This window comes from Oncorhynchus nerka, linkage group LG10, assembly GCF_034236695.1.
Source record: "Oncorhynchus nerka isolate Pitt River linkage group LG10, Oner_Uvic_2.0, whole genome shotgun sequence".
Lineage (NCBI taxonomy): Eukaryota > Metazoa > Chordata > Actinopteri > Salmoniformes > Salmonidae > Oncorhynchus > Oncorhynchus nerka.
The window spans coordinates 67,755,530-67,778,957 of NC_088405.1; the positions used below are offsets into that span (position 1 = coordinate 67,755,530).

Below are 23,428 nucleotides of genomic sequence, written 5' to 3' on the forward strand. Positions count from 1 at the left end.
TGGGGAGAAGACTAGTGACTAGGAACTAGAGACTGTCGGCCTGTGTCTAAAATGGGGGAGAAGACTAGTGACTAGGAACTAGAGACTGGGACTCGGCCTGTGTCTAAAATGGGGGAGAAGACTAGTGACTAGGAACTAGAGACTGGGACTCGGCCTGTGTCTAAAATGGGGGAGAAGACTAGTGACTAGGAACTAGAGACTGAGGACTCGGCCTGTGTCTAAAATGGGGGAGAAGACTAGTGACTAGGAACTAGAGACTGGGGACTCGGCCTGTGTCTAAAATGGGGGAGAAGACTAGTGACTAGGAACTAGAGACTGGGACTCGGCCTGTGTCTAAAATGGGGAGAAGACTAGTGACTAGGAACTAGAGACTGGGGACTCGGCCTGTGTAAAATAAAATGGGGGAGACTCGGCCTGTGTCTAAAAGACTAGTGACTAGGAACTAGAGACTGGGGACTCGGCCTGTGTCTAAAATGGGGAAGAAGACTAGTGACTAGGAACTAGAGACTGGGGACTCGGCCTGTGTCTAAAATGGGGAAGAAGACTAGTGACTAGGAACTAGAGACTGGGGACTCGGCCTGTGTCTAAAATGGCACCCTATTATAGCGCACTACTTTTTACTAGGGCGCACAAGGTCATTCAGTGACCAAAGGAGAGACAATGGCTAGAGATTCAAAACAGCTACCACCCCAGTGTTACACAGATCTGTGCAGGATCATAGAAGCTGTCCACAATATACTGGAATGCTAAGTGAACATAAAAATACCCTATAATATTAACTACTAAAATGGGCCATATCCCTACAAGGAAAATCAATTGCGAAAAAAAACATTTTTACTGCTCTGATATTTAGCCTCATGTCATCACCATGCAACTAGTTAATAAAACTACACTGGTTGTGTTTAATTATCAACCTGTCAGTGGGAGAAGGGTAACACTCTCCTAAGGGCATGCTGACCTTCCCTCTCATGGCCCAATGCTCTGCTTAGTCATTATGTACAGCGGGTGTGTGTCTGCCTGCTGGGACTGTGTGGAGAGAGAGAGCATGCTGACCTGGCTATCCGTCAACCAGCCAGCGTCAGTCCATCCCCATCCATCCACCTAACCCCCTCCCCTCTCCTCCCCTCGCCCCTGGCCTACCGTCAGTCCATCCATCCACCTAACCCCCTCCCCTCTCCTCCCTCGCCCCTGGCCTACCGTCAGTCCATCCCCATCCAGCCACCTAACCCCCTCCCTCTCCTCCCCTCGCCCCCCTGGCCTACCGTCAGTCCATCCCCATCCATCCACCTAACCCCCTCCCCTCTCCTCCTCGCCCCTGGCCAACCGTCAGTCCATCCCCATCCATCCACCTAACCCCTCCCCCCTCCTCCCTGGCCTACCGTCAGTCCATCCCCATCCATCCACCTAACCCCTCCCCTCTCCTCCCTCGCCCCTGGCCTACCGTCAGTCCATCCCCATCCATCCACCTAACCCCTCCCCTCTCCTCCCTCGCCCCTGGCCACCGTCAGTCCATCCCCATCCATCCACCTAATCCCCCCTCCCCTCTCCTCCCCTCGCCCCTGGCCTACCGTCAGTCCATCCCCATCCATCCACCTAACCCCTCCCCTCTCCTCCCTCGCCCCTGGCCTACCGTCAGTCCATCCCCATCCATCCACCTAACCCCCTCCCCTCTCCTCCCCTCGCCCCTGGCCTACCGTCAGTCCATCCCCATCCATCCACCTAACCCCCTCCCCTCTCCTCCCTCGCCCCTGGCCTACCGTCAGTCCATCCCCATCCATCCAGTCCATCCCCATCCATCCACCTAACCTCCTCCCCTCCCCTCGCCCCTGGCCTACCGTCAGTCCATCCCCATCCATCCACCTAACCCCTCCCCTCTCCTCCCTCGCCCCTGGCCTACCGTCAGTCCATCCCCATCCATCCACCTAACCCCTCCCCTCTCCTCCCCCCCCTGTCCTACCGTCAGTCCATCCCCATCCATCCACCTAACCCCTCCCCTCTCCTCCCCTCGCCCCTGGCCTACCGTCAGTCCATCCCCATCCATCCACCTAACCCCTCCCCTCTCCTCCTCGCCCCCTACCGTCAGTCCATCCCCATCCATCCACCTAACCCCTCCCTCTCCTCCCCTCGCCCCTGGCCTACCGTCCAGTCCATCCCCATCCATCCACCTAACCCCCTCCCCTCTCCTCCCCGCCCCTGTCCCTACCGTCAGTCCATCCCCATCCATCCACCTAACCCCCTCCCCTCCTCCTCCTCGCCCCTGGCCTACCGTCAGTCCATCCCCATCCATCCACCTAACCCCTCCCCTCTCCTCCCCTCGCCCCTGGCCTACCGTCAGTCCATCCCCATCCATCCACCTAACCCCCTCCCCTCTCCTCCCCTCGCCCCTGGCCTACCGTCAGTCCATCCCCATCCATCCACCTAACCCCTCCCCTCTCCTCCCTCGCCCCTGGCCTACCGTCAGTCCATCCCATCCATCCACCTAACCCCTCCCCTCTCCTCCCTCGCCCCTGGCCTACCGTCAGTCCATCCCCATCCATCCACCTAACCCCCTCCCCCTCTCCTCCCCTCGCCCCTGGCCTCCATCCCCCGTCAGTCCATCCCCATCCATCCACCTAACCCCTCCCCTCTCCTCCCCCTCGCCCCTGGCCTACCGTCAGTCCATCCCCATCCATCCTAACCTAAGTCCATCCCCATCCATCCACCCTCTCCTTCCTCGCCCCTGGCCTACCGTCAGTCCATCCCCATCCATCCACCTAACCCCCTCTCCTCTCCTCCCTCGTTTCTGGCCTACCGTCAGTCCATCCCCACCCATCCATCCACCTAACCCCCTCCCCTCTCCTCCCCTCGCCCCTGGCCTACCGTCAGTCCATCCCCATCCATCCACCTAACCTCCTCCCCTCTCCTCCCCTCGCCCCTGGCCTACCGTCAGTCCATCCCCATCCATCCACCTAACCCCCTCCCCTCTCCTCCCCTTGCCCCTGGCCTACCGTCAGTGCAGCGCTCGGCAAAGTACTAGGGTCTTAATATTAATTGGAGCCGCGCTAATGAGCTCCGCCTGCTTGCCCACCTCTGGGACCTGGCTGATTACCAGACAGGGGTGCGACCATTTGTCAATGGCAAGAGGTGGCATTTACACTGCTGACCTTGCCTGGGACTAAAGCAATGGTTTGCATTAACCGCTGTTTTCATTGTCTTCTCTGCCATGTCTGAGGACAATTTCTGTCCGTGAAAGTGAAGATTGGATGAAATAGGGATGGAAGGAGGGAGGAAGGAGGGAGGAAGGGGTGTTGCTGTCTGAATGTTCTCTATCTGTCAGGGCTGCTTTTCTGATTCACCGTCTTAAGCGAAAATTGCTCAGAGGGACAAATGTCAAGACACAATCATTTTTATATTCCTCACATCCATGGTAACTCATTTCATAGCTTTTTGTTATTGAAAAAAAAGCATGCTCTTTCCCTCTCCCTCGCTCCCTTTATCTTTTTCTCTGTGTTGCTTAGTGTGTTGCGTGTGTGTGTGTGTGTGTGTGGTCTAGGGAGCAGGCTGCTGTGGTCAGTCTCGGAGGGAGTGTGGATTTGTCCATAGTGGCATGGAGGGGACCTGTGTAGGTCTGTGACATTGGTTAACCTGGGCAGGGGCTGCTGGGACTCCAGGGTATCCATCACAGTGGCAGCTCTGAGCCCCCTCCTCCCCCATGGTCCTGGGGAAAAGTCACAGAGGTTGTAGAGGGAGGAGAAAAATCTAGTAAAAATGTAATACACTCCGCAAAGCGGTCATGTCATACTTGGTTATGGAAAATAATCCCAGATGCCTGCAGTGCTAAAATGGAGCTATAATGTGCTCGCCTCCTAACCCGGCCTGACAGCCATGATGTACGACTACCATTACCGGAAAATATCACTTCAACTAACCCATGATCCGACTCCACTAAGGGTCATATTATCCATGAGGAACAAATTACACTCCCCCAAAGTAAATACAAATTTCCTACATGAACTGGGTACAAATATGGGAGAAGGGGGAGAGGGAGTTTAGGGGGGGTACAAATTTGTTACCTATGACAACGCTCTGCGGAGTGACAAGGATGATAGAGTACATGACAAATCAAGGGCTGACAGGCTACTCTAGTGCAATCAGCCTCAGCCTCGGCCTAGCGAGCACCCACTCAAGCCTGTAAACACTATACTCTTCCTTTGGAGGGGCAAAGCACAATCTTTTAACGCTGACAAGTCGCTCTCTGCTTTTATTACTCATCCAGCTCCCCAGCAGTAAGGGGGGAAGGAGAGAAGATACAACGTTTTTATATACAGAGCCGTTTGTTTGTTGAATGATTGAGAAACTCGACACTTCTGCTGTAATTGCCTGAGGGCAAACACTGCAATACAATAAAAAAAGAGAAACAGCAAATATATTACTAGCTCAGATCTTTATTTGATGTCAAGGACAAACAGGTCCTCTCCATGGCGGCTCCACTAAAGCACCCACTTACAGCCTCTCCTTGCCTCTAATAAGAGCCAACTATGGCAAATTACACCACTTTTCCATGCCAGGTCGTTAATAAGACACAAACCGCTTTCAAAATGGCATTTACTGCTTAGTGGCCAAATGCTGATAGACTGATGGTGAATAAATACACACTTAGTGAAGGTGTAGTCTAGGTAAAGAGGCTCTGCGCCAGGTGGAATAAAAATACTGTTGAATGATAAGAGAGAGGACTCGCCATCTTCATAAAAGGCCTAAGTAGTCTTCAGTCACTCAGGGCTGGAGGCTGACGCTCTAGTCTAGTAAAAAGCACTAGAACACCACCAGATATCTTTGCAAATAATTTGACTGGCATTTTAAGGTGCCACTTACCTGCAAAACCACTTAAGCATTTAGCTAGTCTGGTCTGGATAGAGTGGCTGGTGCTCGTGACTATGTCATTTCCATGGAACAGTCATTTCCATCTTATAACTAATGTTTCAAAAGATTTCTCATGAAAAGCATTTTTTAAAATAAAAGCTATATATTTGAGGGAATTGAAGCTTACGCAACTATGCGTTGTATCCACACGCCCAAGGAGCAGCACAGAATATTATTTTTAAATCACTGAAAGATGTTCTGGGCACATAAACACGTGCACATTAAAGTTTAAGACTGAACCCGTTTTATATTCACTTTAGCCTCATCAGCCTTTAAACGCTCTCAGATGGTGAAAAACCTGTTGGCGTTAACTGTGCCATGAAACGGGGAATGTTATTGGATATTGGCGGCCCACATCAAAGGCACCTTTAGGCTATGGAATCCTTCCCCCTCTCTGCAACTCCTCTCCTATCCTCTACTCCTGCCTGTAATCCTGCTGTAATAATGGGACTCAAGCTGCTCCAAATGAACAGCCCAGTCCTACCTGTTAGCAATAATAAAAAGAACCACCTGATCCTGGATCAGATTCGAGCCTGGATCCCCCGTGCTGCCTAGACTGGGAAGTGAAAGAGAGCCGGAACACAATCAATGACTGACTAGCTTTCCAGAATGGAACCTGGAATCGGGGCCAAGCACACTTTGCGGCCAGAGCCAGGATTGGAACATCCAGGCCGGCCAAAGCTTTGAGAAGAGACTCATTGGGATTAGTTTTTTCTCTCTCACTCGTATCCGATATACCAGGATTCCCCAACTGGCGGACCACAGAGCGAATTTGGCCCGCGGGTGGATTTATTTCGCCCCCCAAGTTTTCTGAGCCAAAAATGTATAATTTCAACAACAAAAAAATTGGGGTCTATTTTCATTGTAGGACGTAAAAGACTGTAAAATCACCAGGACATCAGCTCCAAGTGATTTAAATGTAGGAAATCTGTTCCCAAGTATTCACACTCATATTAGAGAGACACACATTATCGTTTACGCTTGTAAGCAAGGTTTGAAATGATTATGTTTTAGTCAAACATATCTGTTTGGGCTTTTGCGGTCAATTTGTAGTCTACAAATGATTTTTAATTGTGTTTCCGGACTCCTAACCACCAAGAATAAGTCGAGCCGCGGCTGAATCTAGTTGATGATCCCTGCCATATACCGACACCAATTCATCAACCACCGGCAGTCCCTGGACGGACCCCAGGTGCAGGCCCTGAGACGAGATGGACCATCCCACTCTGCCTGATGAAAGAGGACAGAACATATCATTCAAGAAAACTCTGGGCAACAATGAGATGGGCCACCAGTCACGATTACAGGGACAAAGAGACATGACAGTGCTATAGACAGTGTACCATCTCCTTCAGCCTAAGACCAGACACAGAATCACAGACACTTCTTTAACATTCTAACAGTTACAGTAATCATGGTATAGTGATATTGTCTATTAAAGCGACAGTAGGATGAGAACACCCTGTCCCTATCAATGTCTTAACTCGAAAAGCACTCTGCATGTGAGACACTGTCATAGAGAAGAAAGGGAATGACCGATAGATTGGGCTAATAATGGACAAGTGTGTGTGTGTGCGTGTGTGTGTCCATGCATATGTGTGTGAGGACCCTGGCTTCTATCTGTCAGCCAACACATCATTATCATGTCATGTTAGAGGAATCCCATCCAACAGGTCACTTTGTAAAGAGCACCCAGGAGAACATCCATGTCTTCTGACAGCGTTGCCTGTCCGTTGGAGACGGGATGTATTAAAAGAACACACACACGTGCTCGTCCACCACACTTACTCGCACACACACACACACACACACACACACACACACACACACACACACACACACACACACACACACACACACACACACACACACACACACACACACACACACACACACACACACACACACACACACACACACACAGAGAGAGGCAAAAAGCTGGCTCTTATCAGAGTCCCTGCGGCTCCTGTCACCACAGCAGAGGCCTCTCTACACCAGGCAGAACGGGATTTCTCCTGGGAACACTTTTTCCATTTCCTGATTCTGAAGAAAACGAAATAAGCCACGTTTGTCCTCATCTGAATACATTTGACCCTTTAAAACGACTGTTCCCCCCCCTTCCTCTCCACAGCCGTGTTCTAAAGTAGAACACATCCACAGAATTCCAATGATCCTGGTGGTGGCTGGAGAGAGAGAGAGAGAGAGAGAGAGAGAGAGAGAGAGAGAGAGAGAGAGAGAGAAAGAAAGAGAGCGAGGCTGATGCCTGGCAGGGACAGATAGTGACTGTGGTGACTACAGGGTAACGAGGATGATGCTGAGGAGCTTGAGCTTCAATTACTCCGTAACAGAGGAGAACTGTGGCAGTCAGAGACCCCCTATTTACTCATTCACTCCTCTGTTATTTTAATACACAATTAATCAATGACAGAAAGGTACAGCGTGGCGCTCAGCTCTGTTCATCACCACTGTAACATGATCCGGGATGAATGAATAAAACCACTAAGGGAATTACAGGCTACGACGTGTTGCTGAAACAAAAGGAATTGCCACGGCGGCAGGGTAATTTGAATTGACGGCACTGAGTAATGACTCAATTTACAGAAGCGACTAAACAAAACAACAAACGGTATTCTAAATCATCACACTTTTTCTGGATTTACAGTGGCAAGTTTACTGTTCCTGGGAAATATGGCTGCTCAGAAGGATCTGAGACTACTATCTGTGAATATGTTGAGACCACTGGCAAAGGTCCAACTTTGCAGCATACAGACCAGTCAGAGCCACATGGTTTTGGACCAAGTTACATTAAAATGCAGTCTGTTTAAGATAAGAGACTCCGATACAATATGATGAGAGGCTAATAATATTTAGAAAAATTCAAGTATATGAACTAAAGAATTACACTTTTTATACTATTATTTTACTTTTATACTACAGGTGAAGACAGTGAAGTACATTGTTTATGTCTTGTAAACACAATGCTTCTGTGAGAAACAATTTGAGAAAATACTGTATAAACCCTAATGGAAATGCACACAGCCATAGCAGCTCCACTTAACTGTAATCTAAAGCCATAACAGTTCAATTTAGATTTCGCACATCATTTAGTCATTTATAATTAATGTGCAGCTAATTAGGCCCCTCTCACAGTTATTAACTAGATGTTTAATTCTAATTAAATAGAAATGTACACTTAAAGAAAGTCTAATATTTGATCCTCATTGAAACCACATTGATGAAAGATACATGAAAAAGATCTGCATTGCAGGAAGAAAGGAATGTCTTGGTAGAGAAAGGTAAACACTAAGATGGAGTCTTACCTTGTCTTCCTGGTCGCTCTCACTGTCACACTGTAAGAGAACACAGAAACATGGTTAGAATAACTAGGCATATACCCTGTCATTTGCCCTCCTATTCATTTGCTTTCATTTAAATGTGAGTACAGATGAGCATTTCCATCATATTAAAATCCAATTTTATTGGTTGTGTACATATATTTACAGATGCTAACGCAGGTGCAGTGAAATGCTTGTGCTTCTAGCTCCAACAGTGCAGTAATACCTAGTAACACAACAAAATAAACACAAATCCCCAAAATACAAACATTTAAATGAAGAAATATCAGAATGAACAATGTCAGAGTCTGGAATATAAATATACACAGTGCCTTCAACAAGTATCCATACTTGTTGTATCCATACATGACTTTTTCTACATTTGATTGTGTTACAGCCTGAATTCCAAATGGAATCAAAAATATATATTAACAGATCTATACACATTACCCCTTTAAAGACAAAGTGAAAACAAGTTTTTAGACATTTTTGGTAATTTATTGAAAACGAAATACAGAAATATCTAATTTACGCAAGTATTCACATCACTGAGTCAATACTTTGTAGAAGCACCTTTGGCAGCCATTACAGCTGTCTTTTTTGGGGATGTCTAAGAGCTTTGCGCACCTGGATTGTGCAATATTTGCCCATTATTCTTTTTTACAATTCTTCAAGATCTTGATTGTTGATCAGTACTAGACAGTCATTTTCAAGTCTTGCCATAGATTTCCAAGTCAATTCAGTAAAAACTGTAACTAGGCCACCCAGGAACATTCAATGTCGTCTTGGTAAGCAACTCCAGTGTAGATGTATTTATTATTATTTTGTTGAACCTTTATTTAACTAGGCAAGTCAGATAAGAACAAATTCTTGCCTTGTTCAGGGGCAGAACGACAGATTTTTACCTTGTCGGCTCGGGGACTCAATCTAGCAACCTTTCGGTTATTGGCCCAATGCTCTAACCACTAGGCTACCTACCGCCATAGATTTGGCCTTGTGTTTTAGGTTATTGTCCTTCTGAAAGGTGAATTCGTCCTGCTGAAAGGTGAAAGCAGACTGAACCAGGTTGTAGGATTTTACCTATGCTTATAGCTGTATTCCTTTTCTTTTATCACAAAAAACTCCCTAGTCCTTGCAGATGACAAGCATATCCATAACATGATGCAGCCACCACCATGCTTGAAAATATGAAGAGTGGTACTCAGTGATGTGTTGTGTTGGATATGCCCCAAGCATATTTGTATTCAGGACAAAAAATATAATTTCTTCCCCAATTCTTTTGCAGTATTACTTTAGTGCCTTGTTGCAAACAGGATGCATGTTTTGGAATACTGGGCTTGAAATTCACGATTGAGGGACCTTACGGATAATTGTATGTGTGGGGTGCAGAGATGGAGTAGTCAATCGAAAATCATGTTAACCACTATTCTTAACACACAACTTCCATGCAATTTATTACGCAATTTGTTAAGCACAGTTTTACTCCTGAACTTATTTAGTCTTGCCATAACAAAGGGGTTGAATACTTATTGATTGAAAACATTTCTGCTTTAAATTTTTTAAATAAAAATATTAAAAAAGATAAACAAAATTCACTTTGACAGTATTGTGTGTTGATCAGTGACGCAAAATCTAATTTAAATCCATTTTAAATTCAGGCTGTAACACAACAAAATGTAGAAAAAGTAAAGGGGTGAGAATACTTTTTGAAGGCCCTTTCCAGTTGAAGTCTGAAGTTTACATACACTTAGGCTGGAGTCATTAAAACTCATTTTTCAACCACTCCACAAATTTCTTGTTAACAAACTATAGTTTTGGCAAGTGGGTAAGGACATCTACTTTGTGCATGACACAAGTAATTTTACAACAATTGTTTACAGTCAATTGGAGGTGTACCTGTGGATGTATTTCAAGGCCTACCTTCAAACTCAGTGCCTCTTGCTTGACATCATGGGAAAATAAAAGAAATCAGCCAAGACCTCAGAAAAAAAAGTCTGGTTCATCCTTGGGAGCAATTTCCAAATGACTGAAGGTACCACGCTCATCTGAACAAACAATAGTATGCAAGTATAACACCATGGGACCACACAGCCCTCATACCGCTCAGGAAGGAGACGCGTTCTGTCTCCTAGAGATGAACCTACTCTTAAAATAAAGTGGTGATCCTAACTGACCTAAGACAGGGAATTTTTACGAGGATTAAATGTCAAGAATTGTGAAAAACTGAGTTTAAATGTAGTTGGATAAGGTGTATGTTAACTTCCAACTTCAGGTGTATGTAAACTTCCGACTTCAAATGTATGTACAGTGTAGATATACAGTGCATTCAGAAAGTATTCAGACCCCTTGACTTTTTCCACATTTTGTTACATTACAGCCTTATTCTAAAATGGATTAAATATTTTTTCCCCTTCATCAATCTTCACATAATACCCCATAATGACAAAGCAAAACAGGTTTTAGAAATTGTAGCAAATTTATTACAAATAAAAAACATATAGAAATATCACATTTACATAAGTATTCAGACCCTTTACTCAGTGCGTTGTTGAAGCACATTTGGCAGCGATTACTGCCTCTTCTTGGGTATGATGCTACAAGCTTGGCACACCTGTATTTGGGGAGTTTCTCTCATTCTTCTCTGCAGATCCTCTCAAGCTCTGTCAGCTTGGATGGGGACAGTGTCACCAGAAAATCACCACCACACCATCAAACCTCCTACTCCATGCTTCACGGTGGGAACCACATATGCGGAGATCATCCACCATCTACTCTGCGTCTCACAAAAACAAGGCAGTTGGATCTAAAAACTTCAAATTTGGACTTATCAGACCAAAGGACAGATTTCCACTGCTCTAATGTCCATTGCTCATGTTTTGTGGCCCAAGAAAGTATCTTCTTCTTATTGTTGTTCTTTAGTAGTGGTTTCATTGCAGCAATTCCACCATGAAGGCCTGATTCACATAGCTTCTGGCTGACTGACGGCTCTGGCAGCTCCTGGCTGACTGGCGGCTTTGGCGGATCCTGGCTGACTGGCGGCTCTGGCGGATCCTGGCTGACTGGCGGCTTTGGCGGATCCTGGCTGACTGGCGGCTCTGGCGGATCCTGGCTGACTGGCGTCTCTGGAGGATCCTGGCTGACTGGCGGCTCCTTGCAGACTGGCGGCTCTGGCGGCTCCTTGCAGACTGGCGGCTCTGGCAGCTCCTTGCAGACTGGCGGCTCTAGCGGCTCAGGACAGATGAGAGACTCTGGCAGCTCTGGACAGACGAGAGACTCTGGCAGCTCTGGACAGACGAGAGACTCTGGCAGCTCTGGACAGGCGGGAGAGTCTAGCAGCTCTGGACAGGCGGGAGAGTCTAGCAGCTCTGGACAGGCGGGATACTCTAGCAGCTCTGGACAGGCGGGAGACTCTAGCAGCTCTGGACAGGCGGGAGACTCTAGCAGCTCTGGACAGGCGGGAGACTCTAGCAGCTCTGGACAGGCGGGAGACTCTAGCAGCTCTGGACAGGCGGGAGACTCTGGCAGCTCTGGACAGGCGGGAGACTCTGGCAGCTCTGGACAGGCGGGAGACTCTGGCAGCTCTGGACAGGCGGGAGACTCTGGCAGCTCTGGACAGATGGGAGACTCTGGCAGCGCTGGAGAGGAGGAAGGCTCTGACAGCGCTGGATAGGCGGGAGCACCTGTAGGGCTGAGACGGAGAGACAGCCTGGTGCGGGGGGCTGCCAATGGAGGGCTGGTGCGTGGAGGTGTCACTGGATAGACCGGACCGTCCAGGCGCACTGGAGCTCTTGAGAGCCGGCTTCATGGCACCTGGCACGATGCCCACTCTAGCCCGGCCGATACGAGGAGCTGGTATGTACCGCACCGGGCTATGCACCCGGTGCTCCAGAGCATAACACAGTGCCTGCCCGGTCTCTCTCGCCCTCCGGTAAGCACAGGAAGTTGGCGCAGGTCTGCTACCTGGCTTCGCCACACTTCCCGTGTGCCTCCACCCAATACATTTTTGGGGCTGACTCTCAGGCTTCCATCCGTGCCGCCGTGCTGCCTCCTCATACCAGCGCCTCTCCGCCTTCGCTGCCTCCAGCTCTTCTTTGGGGCGGCGATATTCTCCTGGCTGGGCCCAGGGTCCTTTACCGTCCAACTCGTCCTCCCATGTCCATTCCTCCTTGCGCTGCTCCTACTGCCGCTGCCTGTCACCATGCTGCTCGGTCCTGTTGTGGTGGGTGGTTCTGCAACGGTTTTCTTCCGTCGAAGGAGAGGAGGACCAAAATGCAGCGTAATTCGTGTTCAAGATGTTTAATAAAAGACGATAACGTGAACACTACACAAATACAAAATAACAAACGTGGCAAAACCCAAAACAGTCCTATCTGGTGCAGAGAACACAAAGACAGGAAACAACCACCCACAAACCCCAACACAAAACAAGCTACTTAAATATGGTTCCCAATCAGAGACAATGACTAACACCTGCCTCTGATTGAGAATCATATCAGGCCATACATAGAAACGGACAAATTAGACACACAACATAGAATGCCCACCCAGCTCACGTCCTGACCAACACTAAAACAAGGAAAACACAAAAGAACTATGGTCAGAATGTGACATATGTGTTATTTCATAGTGTTGATGTCTTCACTATTATTCAACAATGTAGAAAATAGTAAAAATAAAGAAAAACCCTTGAATGAGTAAGGGTGTCCAAACTTTTGACTGGTACTATATATATATATATATATATATATATATATATATATATATATATACTGTATATATAGATATATCATGGTGTATAGACAGTATGGGCAGTATATGAATAGAAAAGGTGTGTACAGCAGTATTATAGGATGAGCCACCACTAGAATACAATATATACACATGAAGTGGGTAAGACAGTATGTAAACATGATTAAAGTGACCAGTGTTCAATGACTATGTACACAGGGCAGCAGTCTCTAAGGTACAGGGTAGAGTACTGGGTGGTAGCTAGCTAGTAACAGTGACTAAGGTTCAGGGCAGGGTACTGGGCAGAGGCCGGCTAGTGGTGACTATTTAAAAGACTTATGGCCTAGAGATAGTAGCTCTTTTTCAGTCTATCAGTCCCAGCTTTGATGCACTTGTACTGTTTCCGCCTTCTGGATGGTAGGGGGTTGAACAGGCTGTGGTTCGGGTGGCTGAGGTCCTTGATGTTCTTCTTGGCCTTCCTGTGAAACCAGGTGTTATAGATTTCCTGGAGGGAAGGCAGTGTGCAGGAGGGGGATAAGCATGCACCCCTGTGGGGCCCCTATGTTGTGGATCAGCGTGGCGGAGGTGTTGTTGTCTACCTTCAACACCTGGGGCTGGCCCATCAGGAAGTCCAGGAACCAGTTGCACATGGCGGGGTTCAGACCCAAGGCCCCGAGCTTAGTGATGAGCTTGGATGGCTCTATGGTGTTGAAGGCTGAGCTATAGACAATGAACAGCATTCTTACATAGGTATCAAATCAAATAAAATCAAATCAAATTTTATTTGTCACATACACATGGTTAGCAGATGTTAATGCGAGTGTAGCGAAATGCTTGTGCTTCTAGTTCCGACAATGCAGTGATAACCAACAAGTAATCTAACTAACAATTCTAAAACTACTGTCTTATACACAATGTAAGGGGATAAAGAATATGTACATAAGGATATATGAGTGAGTGATGGTACAGAGCAGCATACAGTAGATGGTATCGAGTACAGTATATACATATGAGATGAGTATGTAGACAAAGTAAACAAAGTGGCATAGTTAAAGTGGCTAGTGATACATGTATTACATAAGGATGCAGTCGATGATGTAGAGTACAGTATATACGTATGCATATGAGATGAATAATGTAGGGTAAGTAACATTATATAAGGTAGCATTGTTTAAAGTGGCTAGTGATATATTTACATCATTTCCCATCAATTCCCATTATTAAAGTGGCTGGAGTTGGGTCAGTGTCAATGACAGTGTGTTGGCAGCAGCCACTCAATGGTGGCTGTTTAACAGTCTGATAGCCTTGAGATAGAAGCTGTTTTTCAGTCTCTCAGTCCCAGCTTTGATGCACCTGTACTGACCTCGCCTTCTGGATGATAGCGGGGTGAACAGGCAGTGGTTCGGGTGGTTGATGTCCTTGATGATCTTTATGGCCTTCCTGTAACATCGGGTGGTGTAGGTGTCCTGGAGGGCAGGTAGTTTGCCCCGGTGATGCGTTGTGCAGACCTCACTACCCTCTGGAGAGCCTTACGGTTGAGGCGGAGCAGTTGCCGGACCAGGCGGTGATACAGCCCGCCAGGATGCTCTCGATTGTGCATCTGTAGAAGTTTGTGAGTGCTTTTGGTGACAAGCCGAATTTCTTCAGCCTCCTGAGGTTGAAGAGGCGCTGCTGCGCCTTCTTCACGACGCTGTCAGTGTGAGTGGACCAATTCAGTTTGTCTGTGATGTGTATGCCGAGGAACTTAAAACTTGCTACCCTCTCCACTACTGTTCCATCGATGTGGATAGGGGGTGTTCCCTCTGCTGTTTCCTGAAGTCCACAATCATCTCCTTAGTTTTGTTGACGTTGAGTGTGAGGTTATTTTCCTGACACCACACTCCGAGGGCCCTCACCTCCTCCCTGTAGGCCGTCTCGTCGTTGTTGGTAATCAAGCCTACCACTGTTGTGTCGTCCGCAAACTTGATGATTGAGTTGGAGGCGTGCGTGGCCACGCAGTCGTGGGTGAACAGGGAGTACAGGAGAGGGCTCAGAACGCACCCTTGTGGGGCCCCGTGTTGAGGATCAGCGGGGAGGAGATGTTGTTGCCTACCCTCACCACCTGGGGGCAGCCCGTCAGGAAGTCCAGTACCCAGTTGCACAGGGCGGGGTCGAGACCCAGGGTCTCGAGCTTGATGACGAGCTTGGAGGGTACTATGGTGTTGAATGCCGAGCTGTAGTCGATGAACAGCATTCTCACATAGGTATTCCTCTTGTCCAGGTGGGTTAGGGCAGTGTGCAGTGTGGTTGAGATTGCATCGTCTGTGGACCTATTTGGGCGGTAAGCAAATTGGAGTGGGTCTAGGGTGTCAGGTAGGGTGGAGGTGATATGGTCCTTGACTAGTCTCTCAAAGCACTTCATGATGACGGAAGTGAGTGCTACGGGGCGGTAGTCGTTTAGCTCAGTTACCTTAGCTTTCTTGGGAACAGGAACAATGGTGGCCCTCTTGAAGCATGTGGGAACAGCAGACTGGTATAGGGATTGATTGAATATGTCCGTAAACACACCGGCCAGCTGGTCTGCGCATGCTCTGAGGCGCGGCTGGGGATGCCGTCTGGGCCTGCAGCCTTGCGAGGGTTAACACGTTTAAATGTCTTACTCACCTCGGCTGCAGTGAAGGAGAGACCGCATGTTTTCGTTGCAGGCCGTGTCAGTGGCACTGTATTGTCCTCAAAGCGGGCAAAAAGTTATTTAGTCTGCCTGGGAGCAAGACATCCTGGTCCGTGACTGGGCTGGGTTTCTTCTTGTAGTCCGTGATTGACTGTAGACCCTGCCACATGCCTCTTGTGTCTGAGCCATTGAATTGAGATTCCACTTTGTCTCTGTACTGACGCTTAGCTTGTTTAATAGCCTTGCGGAGGGAATAGCTGCATTGTTTATATTCGGACATGTTACCAGACACCTTGCCCTGATTAAAAGCAGTGGTTCGCGCTTTCAGTTTCACGCGAATGCTGCCATCAATCCACGGTTTCTGGTTTGGGAATGTTTTTATCGTTGCTATGGGAACGACATCTTCGACGCACGTTCTAATGAACTCGCACACCGAATCAGCGTATTCGTCAATATTTTCATCTGACGCAATACGAAACATGTCCCAGTCCACGTGATGGAAGCAGTCTTGGAGTGTGGAGTCAGCTTGGTCTGACCAGCGTTGGACAGACCTCAGCGTGGGAGCCTCTTGTTTAAGTTTCTGCCTGTAGGCAGGGATCAACAAAATGGAGTCGTGGTCAGCTTTTCCGAAGGGGGCGGGGCAGGGCCTTATATGCGTCGCGGAAGTTAGAGTAACAATGATCCAAGGTTTTACCACCCCTGGTTGCGCAATCGATATGCTGATAAAATTTAGGGAGTCTTGTTTTCAGATTAGCTTTGTTAAAATCCCCAGCTACAATGAATGCAGCCTCCGGATAAATGGTTTCCAGTTTGCAAAGAGTTAAATAAAGTTCGTTCAGAGCCATCGATGTGTCTGCTTGGGGGGATATATACGGCTGTGATTATAATCGAAGAGAATTCTCTTGGAAGATAATGCGGTCTACATTTGATTGTGAGGAATTCTAAATCAGGTGAACAGAAGGATTTGAGTTCCTGTATGTTTCCTTCATCACACCATGTCTCGTTAGTCATGAGGCATACGCCCCCGCCGCTCTTCTTACCAGAAAGATGTTTGTTTCTGTCGGCGCGATGCGTGGAGAAACCCGTTGGCTGCACCGCATCGGATAGCGTCTTCCCAGTAAGCCATGTTTCCGTGAAGCAGAGAACATTGCAGTCTCTGATGTCCCTCTGGAATGCTACCCTTGCTCGGATTTCATCAACCTTGTTGTCAAGAGACTGGACATTGGCAAGAAGAATGCTGGGGAGTGGTGCGCGATGTGCCCTTGTCCGGAGTCTGACCAGAAGACCGCTACGTTTCCCTCTTTTTCGGAGTCGTTTTCTTGGGTCGCTGCATGCGATCCATTCCGTTGTCCTGTTTGTAAGGCAGAACACAGGATCCGCGTTGCGGAAAACATATTCTTGGTCGTACTGATGGTGAGTTGACGCTGATCTTATATTCAGTAGTTCTTCTCGACTGTATGTAATGAAACCTAAGATGACCTGGGGTACTAATGTAAGAAATAACACGTAAAAAAACAAAAAACTGCATAGTTTCCTAGGAACGCGAAGCGAGGCGGCCATCTCTGTCGGCGCCGGAAGTGTGAGTTTCCTCTTGTCCTCTTGTCCAGGTGGAATATGGCATTGTGCATTGCGATGGCAAATAGCGTCATCCATGGAACTGTTGGGCCAATGTCATTAGACCACTCCATTATACTATTTAGACATGGACATGAATATGAAACAAACAGTCCATAAAATATCTCACGCAAGCACCTGGTTGGTCTGATTAACATTCAAAACTAAAAATTCTCATTTGTTCATACAAATGATTTTAGGTGCAGGATGGAAAGAACAGAGAAACAGGAAGGGTGTCTTTTGGGAAAAAAAAGTTGGATTTCAGTTTTTCTTCCCCAATTTCAATTTCAAGGTCCACTTAATTCTTTATCAACTAATTAGCGGGATGCTGGGTGGCCGGCGGCCCTCGAAGTTGTGCATATGGCCGAGGAGCGGGGAGGCACTGGAGTCGGAAATGAAGAAGGCACTGGGTGTGTGGGCGGGGGGGGCTAGTGTCGATTAAAACACAGAGGGTTTACCCTTGTGCCAGCCCAGTGTGAGGTGATTGACTGACAGCGCATGGGAGCCAGGCCACGGTGACTTCCCTAAGCCTGGTGCTCTCTATTTTTCCCTTTCTGCAGAGCCGGAGCCCTGCTCCCTGCAGAGCTCAAAGGTAAAAGGCAGGCTGGGCCTCTGGCTCTGTATTCCCCTGACTGACTAGACCAGTGAAGAGGGAGAGGGGCCTGTGCTGGGCAGCGTGCTCAGCAGGAGCACACCATCCAATTTACCGGCCTGTCCCACACGGCCCCAGGGGCCAGCCCCCGGCAAACTGCCATGATGGTCAGCACCTCATAAATTATGCAGAGGCAATAAACACACTGAGAAAACACTCTCCTCTAACACTCTCTCCCGCTCTCTCCCTCCCACCCTCTTTCCCCCTCTTTATCTACCTCCATCACTCCTTTCTTTCCCCCTGTGTTAATTCATTCACAGTGCACAGAGTCAAGTCAACAGCCAAATATAGACTACATAGCCTGTCAGCTGGAAACAAAAACAAAGTTAATGTACATCATTACCTACAACAATGCATGTTCTACAAATGATGCATGCTAACTGTAACTATCTATTAGGGCTGGGAATTGCCAGGGACCCCATGATACTATACTATCACGATACTTGTATTGATGTACATGTATTGCGATTCGCTACTGCAATTTTATTGTGATTTGATGTTCCAAACATATTGCTCACTATGTGTCCGCTGCAGAGAGACAAGAAGGAGCCATAATAGAAACGAGTTTTGATCAGTCATGGAAATAGAAGTGCTTAAAACATGTTGGCTCAATATTTAAAAGTAAATGGAACTGAGTTTTTGCGCAGGTACTTCCGACTAACGCTAGCCATTACTTGGAGTCAAAGTATCAATAAAACGTTGTCCAAAATAATATTGTGATATGTAACTGTATTGACTTTTCCCCCCATCACTAATAAAGGGGCCTGTATTACTGTCTGAACTACTTCCATGTGTTTAAGCCTTCAGACTGTGACAAGAGTAATGTTACCCAAGACGCATTAGTCCCTGCAGTCTCTGTGCAGGGACCATTCAAATAATGGGGAGATACATTTTTTCCACTGTTGTTGTGATCCATAAAAAAACACCCTCAGCCTTTCTTTCTTTTCTTCCCCCCTTCCATCCCTTTTCCCTGCTTGCCTGTGCAGCTCTGATTGGCCAGATAGAAGAGGACTGGAATGACTTGCCCTTGCTTATGAAGCAAATGGAACATGCTAATAGAAGTCATCGTATTACCCGATGCAAAAGTGCCATAGCTCATTACTTTAAGATAAAAGGATATCATTGTAGACGGCGAGCAGAATTGACTTTCTAGCGGTACGACTTGATGATGATTTAATCAACTGCTCTCTTTCGCTTCTCATCCCCGTGCCTGTCGCTTCTGCAGGTGCCACTACACGAGACACTCACACAGCTAGTGGGGGAAGAGAAAATACAAATCAATTGCTGTCATTACTTTTTCCCCCTGAGGATAGAGGAATGCAAATGTCTCTGCACTACAAAGGGAGTGGGAGAAGAAAAAATGAAAAAACTCAATAAAATGGAAATACCTTTATAATGAGCAAAGCAAGAAAGCCAGAGATCAAGACTGACAGGCAAGGGCAGGCAATTTGTTCGTCCTTTAAGCACAAGACGCCACGCTCCCTCACACTCACTGCACTACACGGGGAAAAGCAACCAAAAATAATAACGCTAAAAAGATACAAACACTTCTAACATAAAAACAAGTCGGTGTCGTCAGTCACTGATTAGTGATAATGGTGCGTTCAAATGCAGTTACGCAGTGTGGCTCGGAGAGAGGAACACCATCATTGGCAAATCTACTGTGTTCTTTTCCATTTACTGAGTCCCATGTTGAAAAACAGAGGCACTGCAGGGAGCCTAGGCTAGATAATATCACTGTGAGCCAAAGATTATGTGGATGACATATCTCAACTACAGTACCATTATGGTTGCACATTTGGAGGTTGGATGGATTTGATAAGGTTTTAAATCAGAGTGCTCATGGAAATGAATAGATATAGTATGCTACTGTAAATAGGAGAACAAACTGCAAAAACTATTTTGAAAAGGAAACTAGAAAAACTAGGACATCAATATGTAAAACACACAGACATGTAAAAAAGATGTACCTACAGTACAACAATGGGGCCATTTAGAACCCAGAGCTTAGCTCTCAGACAGGCTGAGGCAGCTTGAGGAAGTCTGCGTAATTGAATGCAGTCATGTACAATAAGGAAACCATTACTCCTCTGAGGAAGACGGGGGGAGAAGGAGGGCAGCAGCCATAGAAAGCGATACTCTAGCCAGGCCCAGTGGTATTTACACAGCCCCAACATTATACTGTACAACGCAGACCCCAGACCTCAGTGTTTAGGTTAAGTAACAGAGGAATGTCAAACATTACCCTCAGCACTAAGACCTGTTGATGTTGGCCTGTATCCGGAGCACTTCTGATTGCCCCGACCGCCCCGCCACGACCCCAACCCTCTACCCCTCCTTTTGGCTGAGTGCACTTACAAATTTCTCTATAATGTGTCCAAGCATCAAGGCTTTTGTTTATATCAGACTCAGAGTAGGATAAAACTATTCTGTGTCCGTAAGCCTCTCCAGACTCCAGCTGAGATAATATTAACCCAATAGACAGAGGAGACAGGGAACAGACAGGGAACATGAGGAGAGATGTCCTCAATGATAAATGATTCAGCTAGCTCCGTCCTGCTATCCACTCATAAGCAACAGCAGGGTCTGTCTGTGTCTGGCTCTGCCAAACTCCCCAACAGAAACAACTATTGTCAAAAGGAGTCTTGCCCACCACATCAAACAGAGATGCGTGAGAGAGATGCACGCCATGTTCTGTACTGTAGCTACTTAGAAACATAACATTTAGGCATAGAATCTGGAATCATGGAATATGTGGTTCCAAATGCACTACATTTCTCAAATGTATACAGATTCTGTGTCAATCAAAGAAATATAAACAACCATTCAGAGAGACATGTCACAATAGTCTGACCTAATATTCACTCAAATGTCAACTTCTTCAATATGGCTGGATGGATGCATCATTGTGCCATGCCATCCCCATGTCTGGTACTATCACGAGGTGCTGCTGGTCACTGTCCATGACCCTAGAATTAATGACAGTACCATTGATATCTGCTTCCTTTAAGGGTCTAGTGGAGCTGAGGACTGGGGATAGTTATCTGCCTGGGACACATTTCCTGCAGGATCACTGAAGGGGTTAAAGCTGAGGGACTCTCTGGTTAAATAAAGGATAAATAGAAACTGTCTGCCCGTCGACCCGCCTGTCTGTCTGTCTGCCCACCTGCCTGCCTGTCTGCCAGCTTGGAAGCTAGTGGGATAGCAGCATGAATAATGGCAGCTATTGCCAGGGTCAGCTCAGACGGTGCCAATTTGATATGCCGCCGTCAAGGGCTCCTCTTCTTTTTTTCTCCCTCCCAGAGTAAAGCTGCACGTCCTGATGGTTTTCTGATGCAAACAGTCGCATGGCAAAATGTTTTTTTCCTCTCCCGCTGCCTGCTCTTCCATCTGCTGCTGGGGCCCGGGCGCCGCCAACCACCTGCCTGTCACAGTGTGCATGGAAATTAGCTGGGGAGGAGGCGCTCGCTGGTGCTAATTACATTTTAATCATTAGAAATGTGTTGGCAAATCAAGGCTTGATTGCCATCTTGGAGCCCTGCGCTCCTCCCTGCAGAGCAGAGCGGAAGGGAGGCCTGCCTGCCATGGAGGTGGCTGAGCCCGGGCCTGCCGAGCCTGTGCCTCTCCTCTGAGCTCCTCCCTCCCTCCTCAAACTCCCTCCCACAATATGGTGATGTGCTGGGCCTGGACTCTGGCGTGTTATTCACAGGTAACATAGGGGCCGTGATGGTGATGAGGCAGGCAGGGACCTGTGCCATGCTCATTCTCACATCCCCATGCAAGGCCTGCCAGCCAGTCCCTGTCCTAGTACCACCACTGTGAGCTGGGGAACAGTAAATAGCAAATCCACCCTGGTAGTAAGGGGAGACTGATGAGCTCAGGGTTTACAACACATGAAGCACCGGTAGGACTGAGGACCGGAGCAGACTGGGCCAACAGGACAGACTTACAAATTAGTTTGAGAGAGTGGATTGCTAAATGGAATGTCTGATTATTATGATAATACTTTCACCTCCGACAGAGAGAAAGCGAGAGAAAATAAGAGAGAGAGAAAAGAATGAAGAGAGATTTTCTCATTGTTGGCAAAAGGACACTGGGCCATCCATCTTGGAGACAGAAAGCAGAGATACTGTCCAGTCAGACAGGCCGCTCCAGACAGACACACCAAAGGCCTGTTGAAATCAAACATCCACTTCCTCCAGGTACCCTGGCCATTAGGCTACCATAGATCTCAATGACAAAGCTCAACTGCAACTCCAACCTGTAACTATATATTAGGGGTGAACTGAACGGTACGATATACCGGTATACATTCTTTAGGTTAAAACCTCTTAATCTAAATCAGGTTAATTGGTTTAAAATTCCTACATTAACGGCAAAATTATGACCAGCCACACTAGCGAATCACGCAAACATGTTCAATGGATCATGGTGGAATGCAGTTTAAATAAATCCAGACCTCAGATCATTTTACCTCTGTTCCTAACCCAGAAAAAACTTGGAAAAACACAATTTTTTCCTGCCAAATATTCTTAAAAAGACTGTTTTACAAAAACACTGGGTTCCCAAATAGAAGGAAATTCAACATGACATGTCTGACTAGGGTGAGTCATTAAAATAAAACCAAGGTCTGTAGCGATGACATCTAACATCTCATTTCCCTAGCATCTGCTTGATGTCTAGCTGTCATACAAAGTAAGGAGAAGGAAGAGGAAAAAAGGACAAACCATCCTACTAGCTGGTGGGCTTCAGTTCAGACAGTCTGTAGCACAGCCATAGTGACATGAGGCTAACGTCTCCTAGTCTGACGACTCACACTATTCTTCCGCTGCTCTGTTGTTCACTACATACTTTAGTCTGAGACTGCCATCATTGAAGTAGTTTGTGGTGACGCGAGGCATACGGTAGTACAAAACAAAGTCATTAGCGATTGGATCGTATCAAAACCAATGACGGTTTACCCACATGTGTTCTGGCTCTGGCCCAACCCATCGGTTTCTGGACCAATCAGATGGCCCCGAATGTGTTCGGCTTCGGTGAAGGGTCAGGTAGGTACTCAGATCCAGACTCATTGTGGAGAAGACATTAAAGTCCGTGGGCATGGCATAGAATTTGGCTGAAGCAAGGAGTCTAGGTAGCTAGGCAAAACGTCTCCTCTGCTGGCCAAGTGTGTCCCTCCCTTCAGATCAGAGAGAGAGAAAGGAGAGGGAGGAGCGGTCTGCTGTCTGGCCCAACATTACCACGCATGATCCGCTCACCCGTCCACCCCTATCCAATTGCAGCAGGCCAACATCTGAAGGCATTTCTTTTCAAATGTAAAACTTTATCCAGACGACATTCATTGAGACCGCAAACTAAACGCAGGATTCCAGTCATTGGAATAGAGGAGGAGAGATGGAGGGAAAATAATAATAGCTTTATAGTTTATGACCTCTGTTTTCAATATCCGAGAGTGCAACATTAGACCCGTTCTTTTAAAGTTTCATTCCTCTGGAATCTGCCCAGACTTATTGAAAAAAGATTTGAGAGAGAGAGAGAGAGAGAGAGAGA

The 23,428-nt window shown here is 47.1% G+C and overlaps 1 protein-coding gene across 11 annotated transcripts in view; it reads right to left on the reverse strand.

Annotated features, from left to right (window-relative positions):
• The window catches only part of LOC115135902 (autism susceptibility gene 2 protein-like), a 483,838-nt gene that overhangs the window by 153,735 nt on the left and 306,675 nt on the right, over positions 1-23,428 (reverse strand). For all 11 annotated transcript variants that reach the window (XM_029671086.2, XM_065023704.1, XM_029671085.2 and 8 more), the window contains one exon: positions 8,220-8,249. In XM_029671086.2, the coding sequence (XP_029526946.1) occupies positions 8,220-8,249 (30 nt within the window). The remainder of the gene's footprint in view (positions 1-8,219; positions 8,250-23,428) is intronic.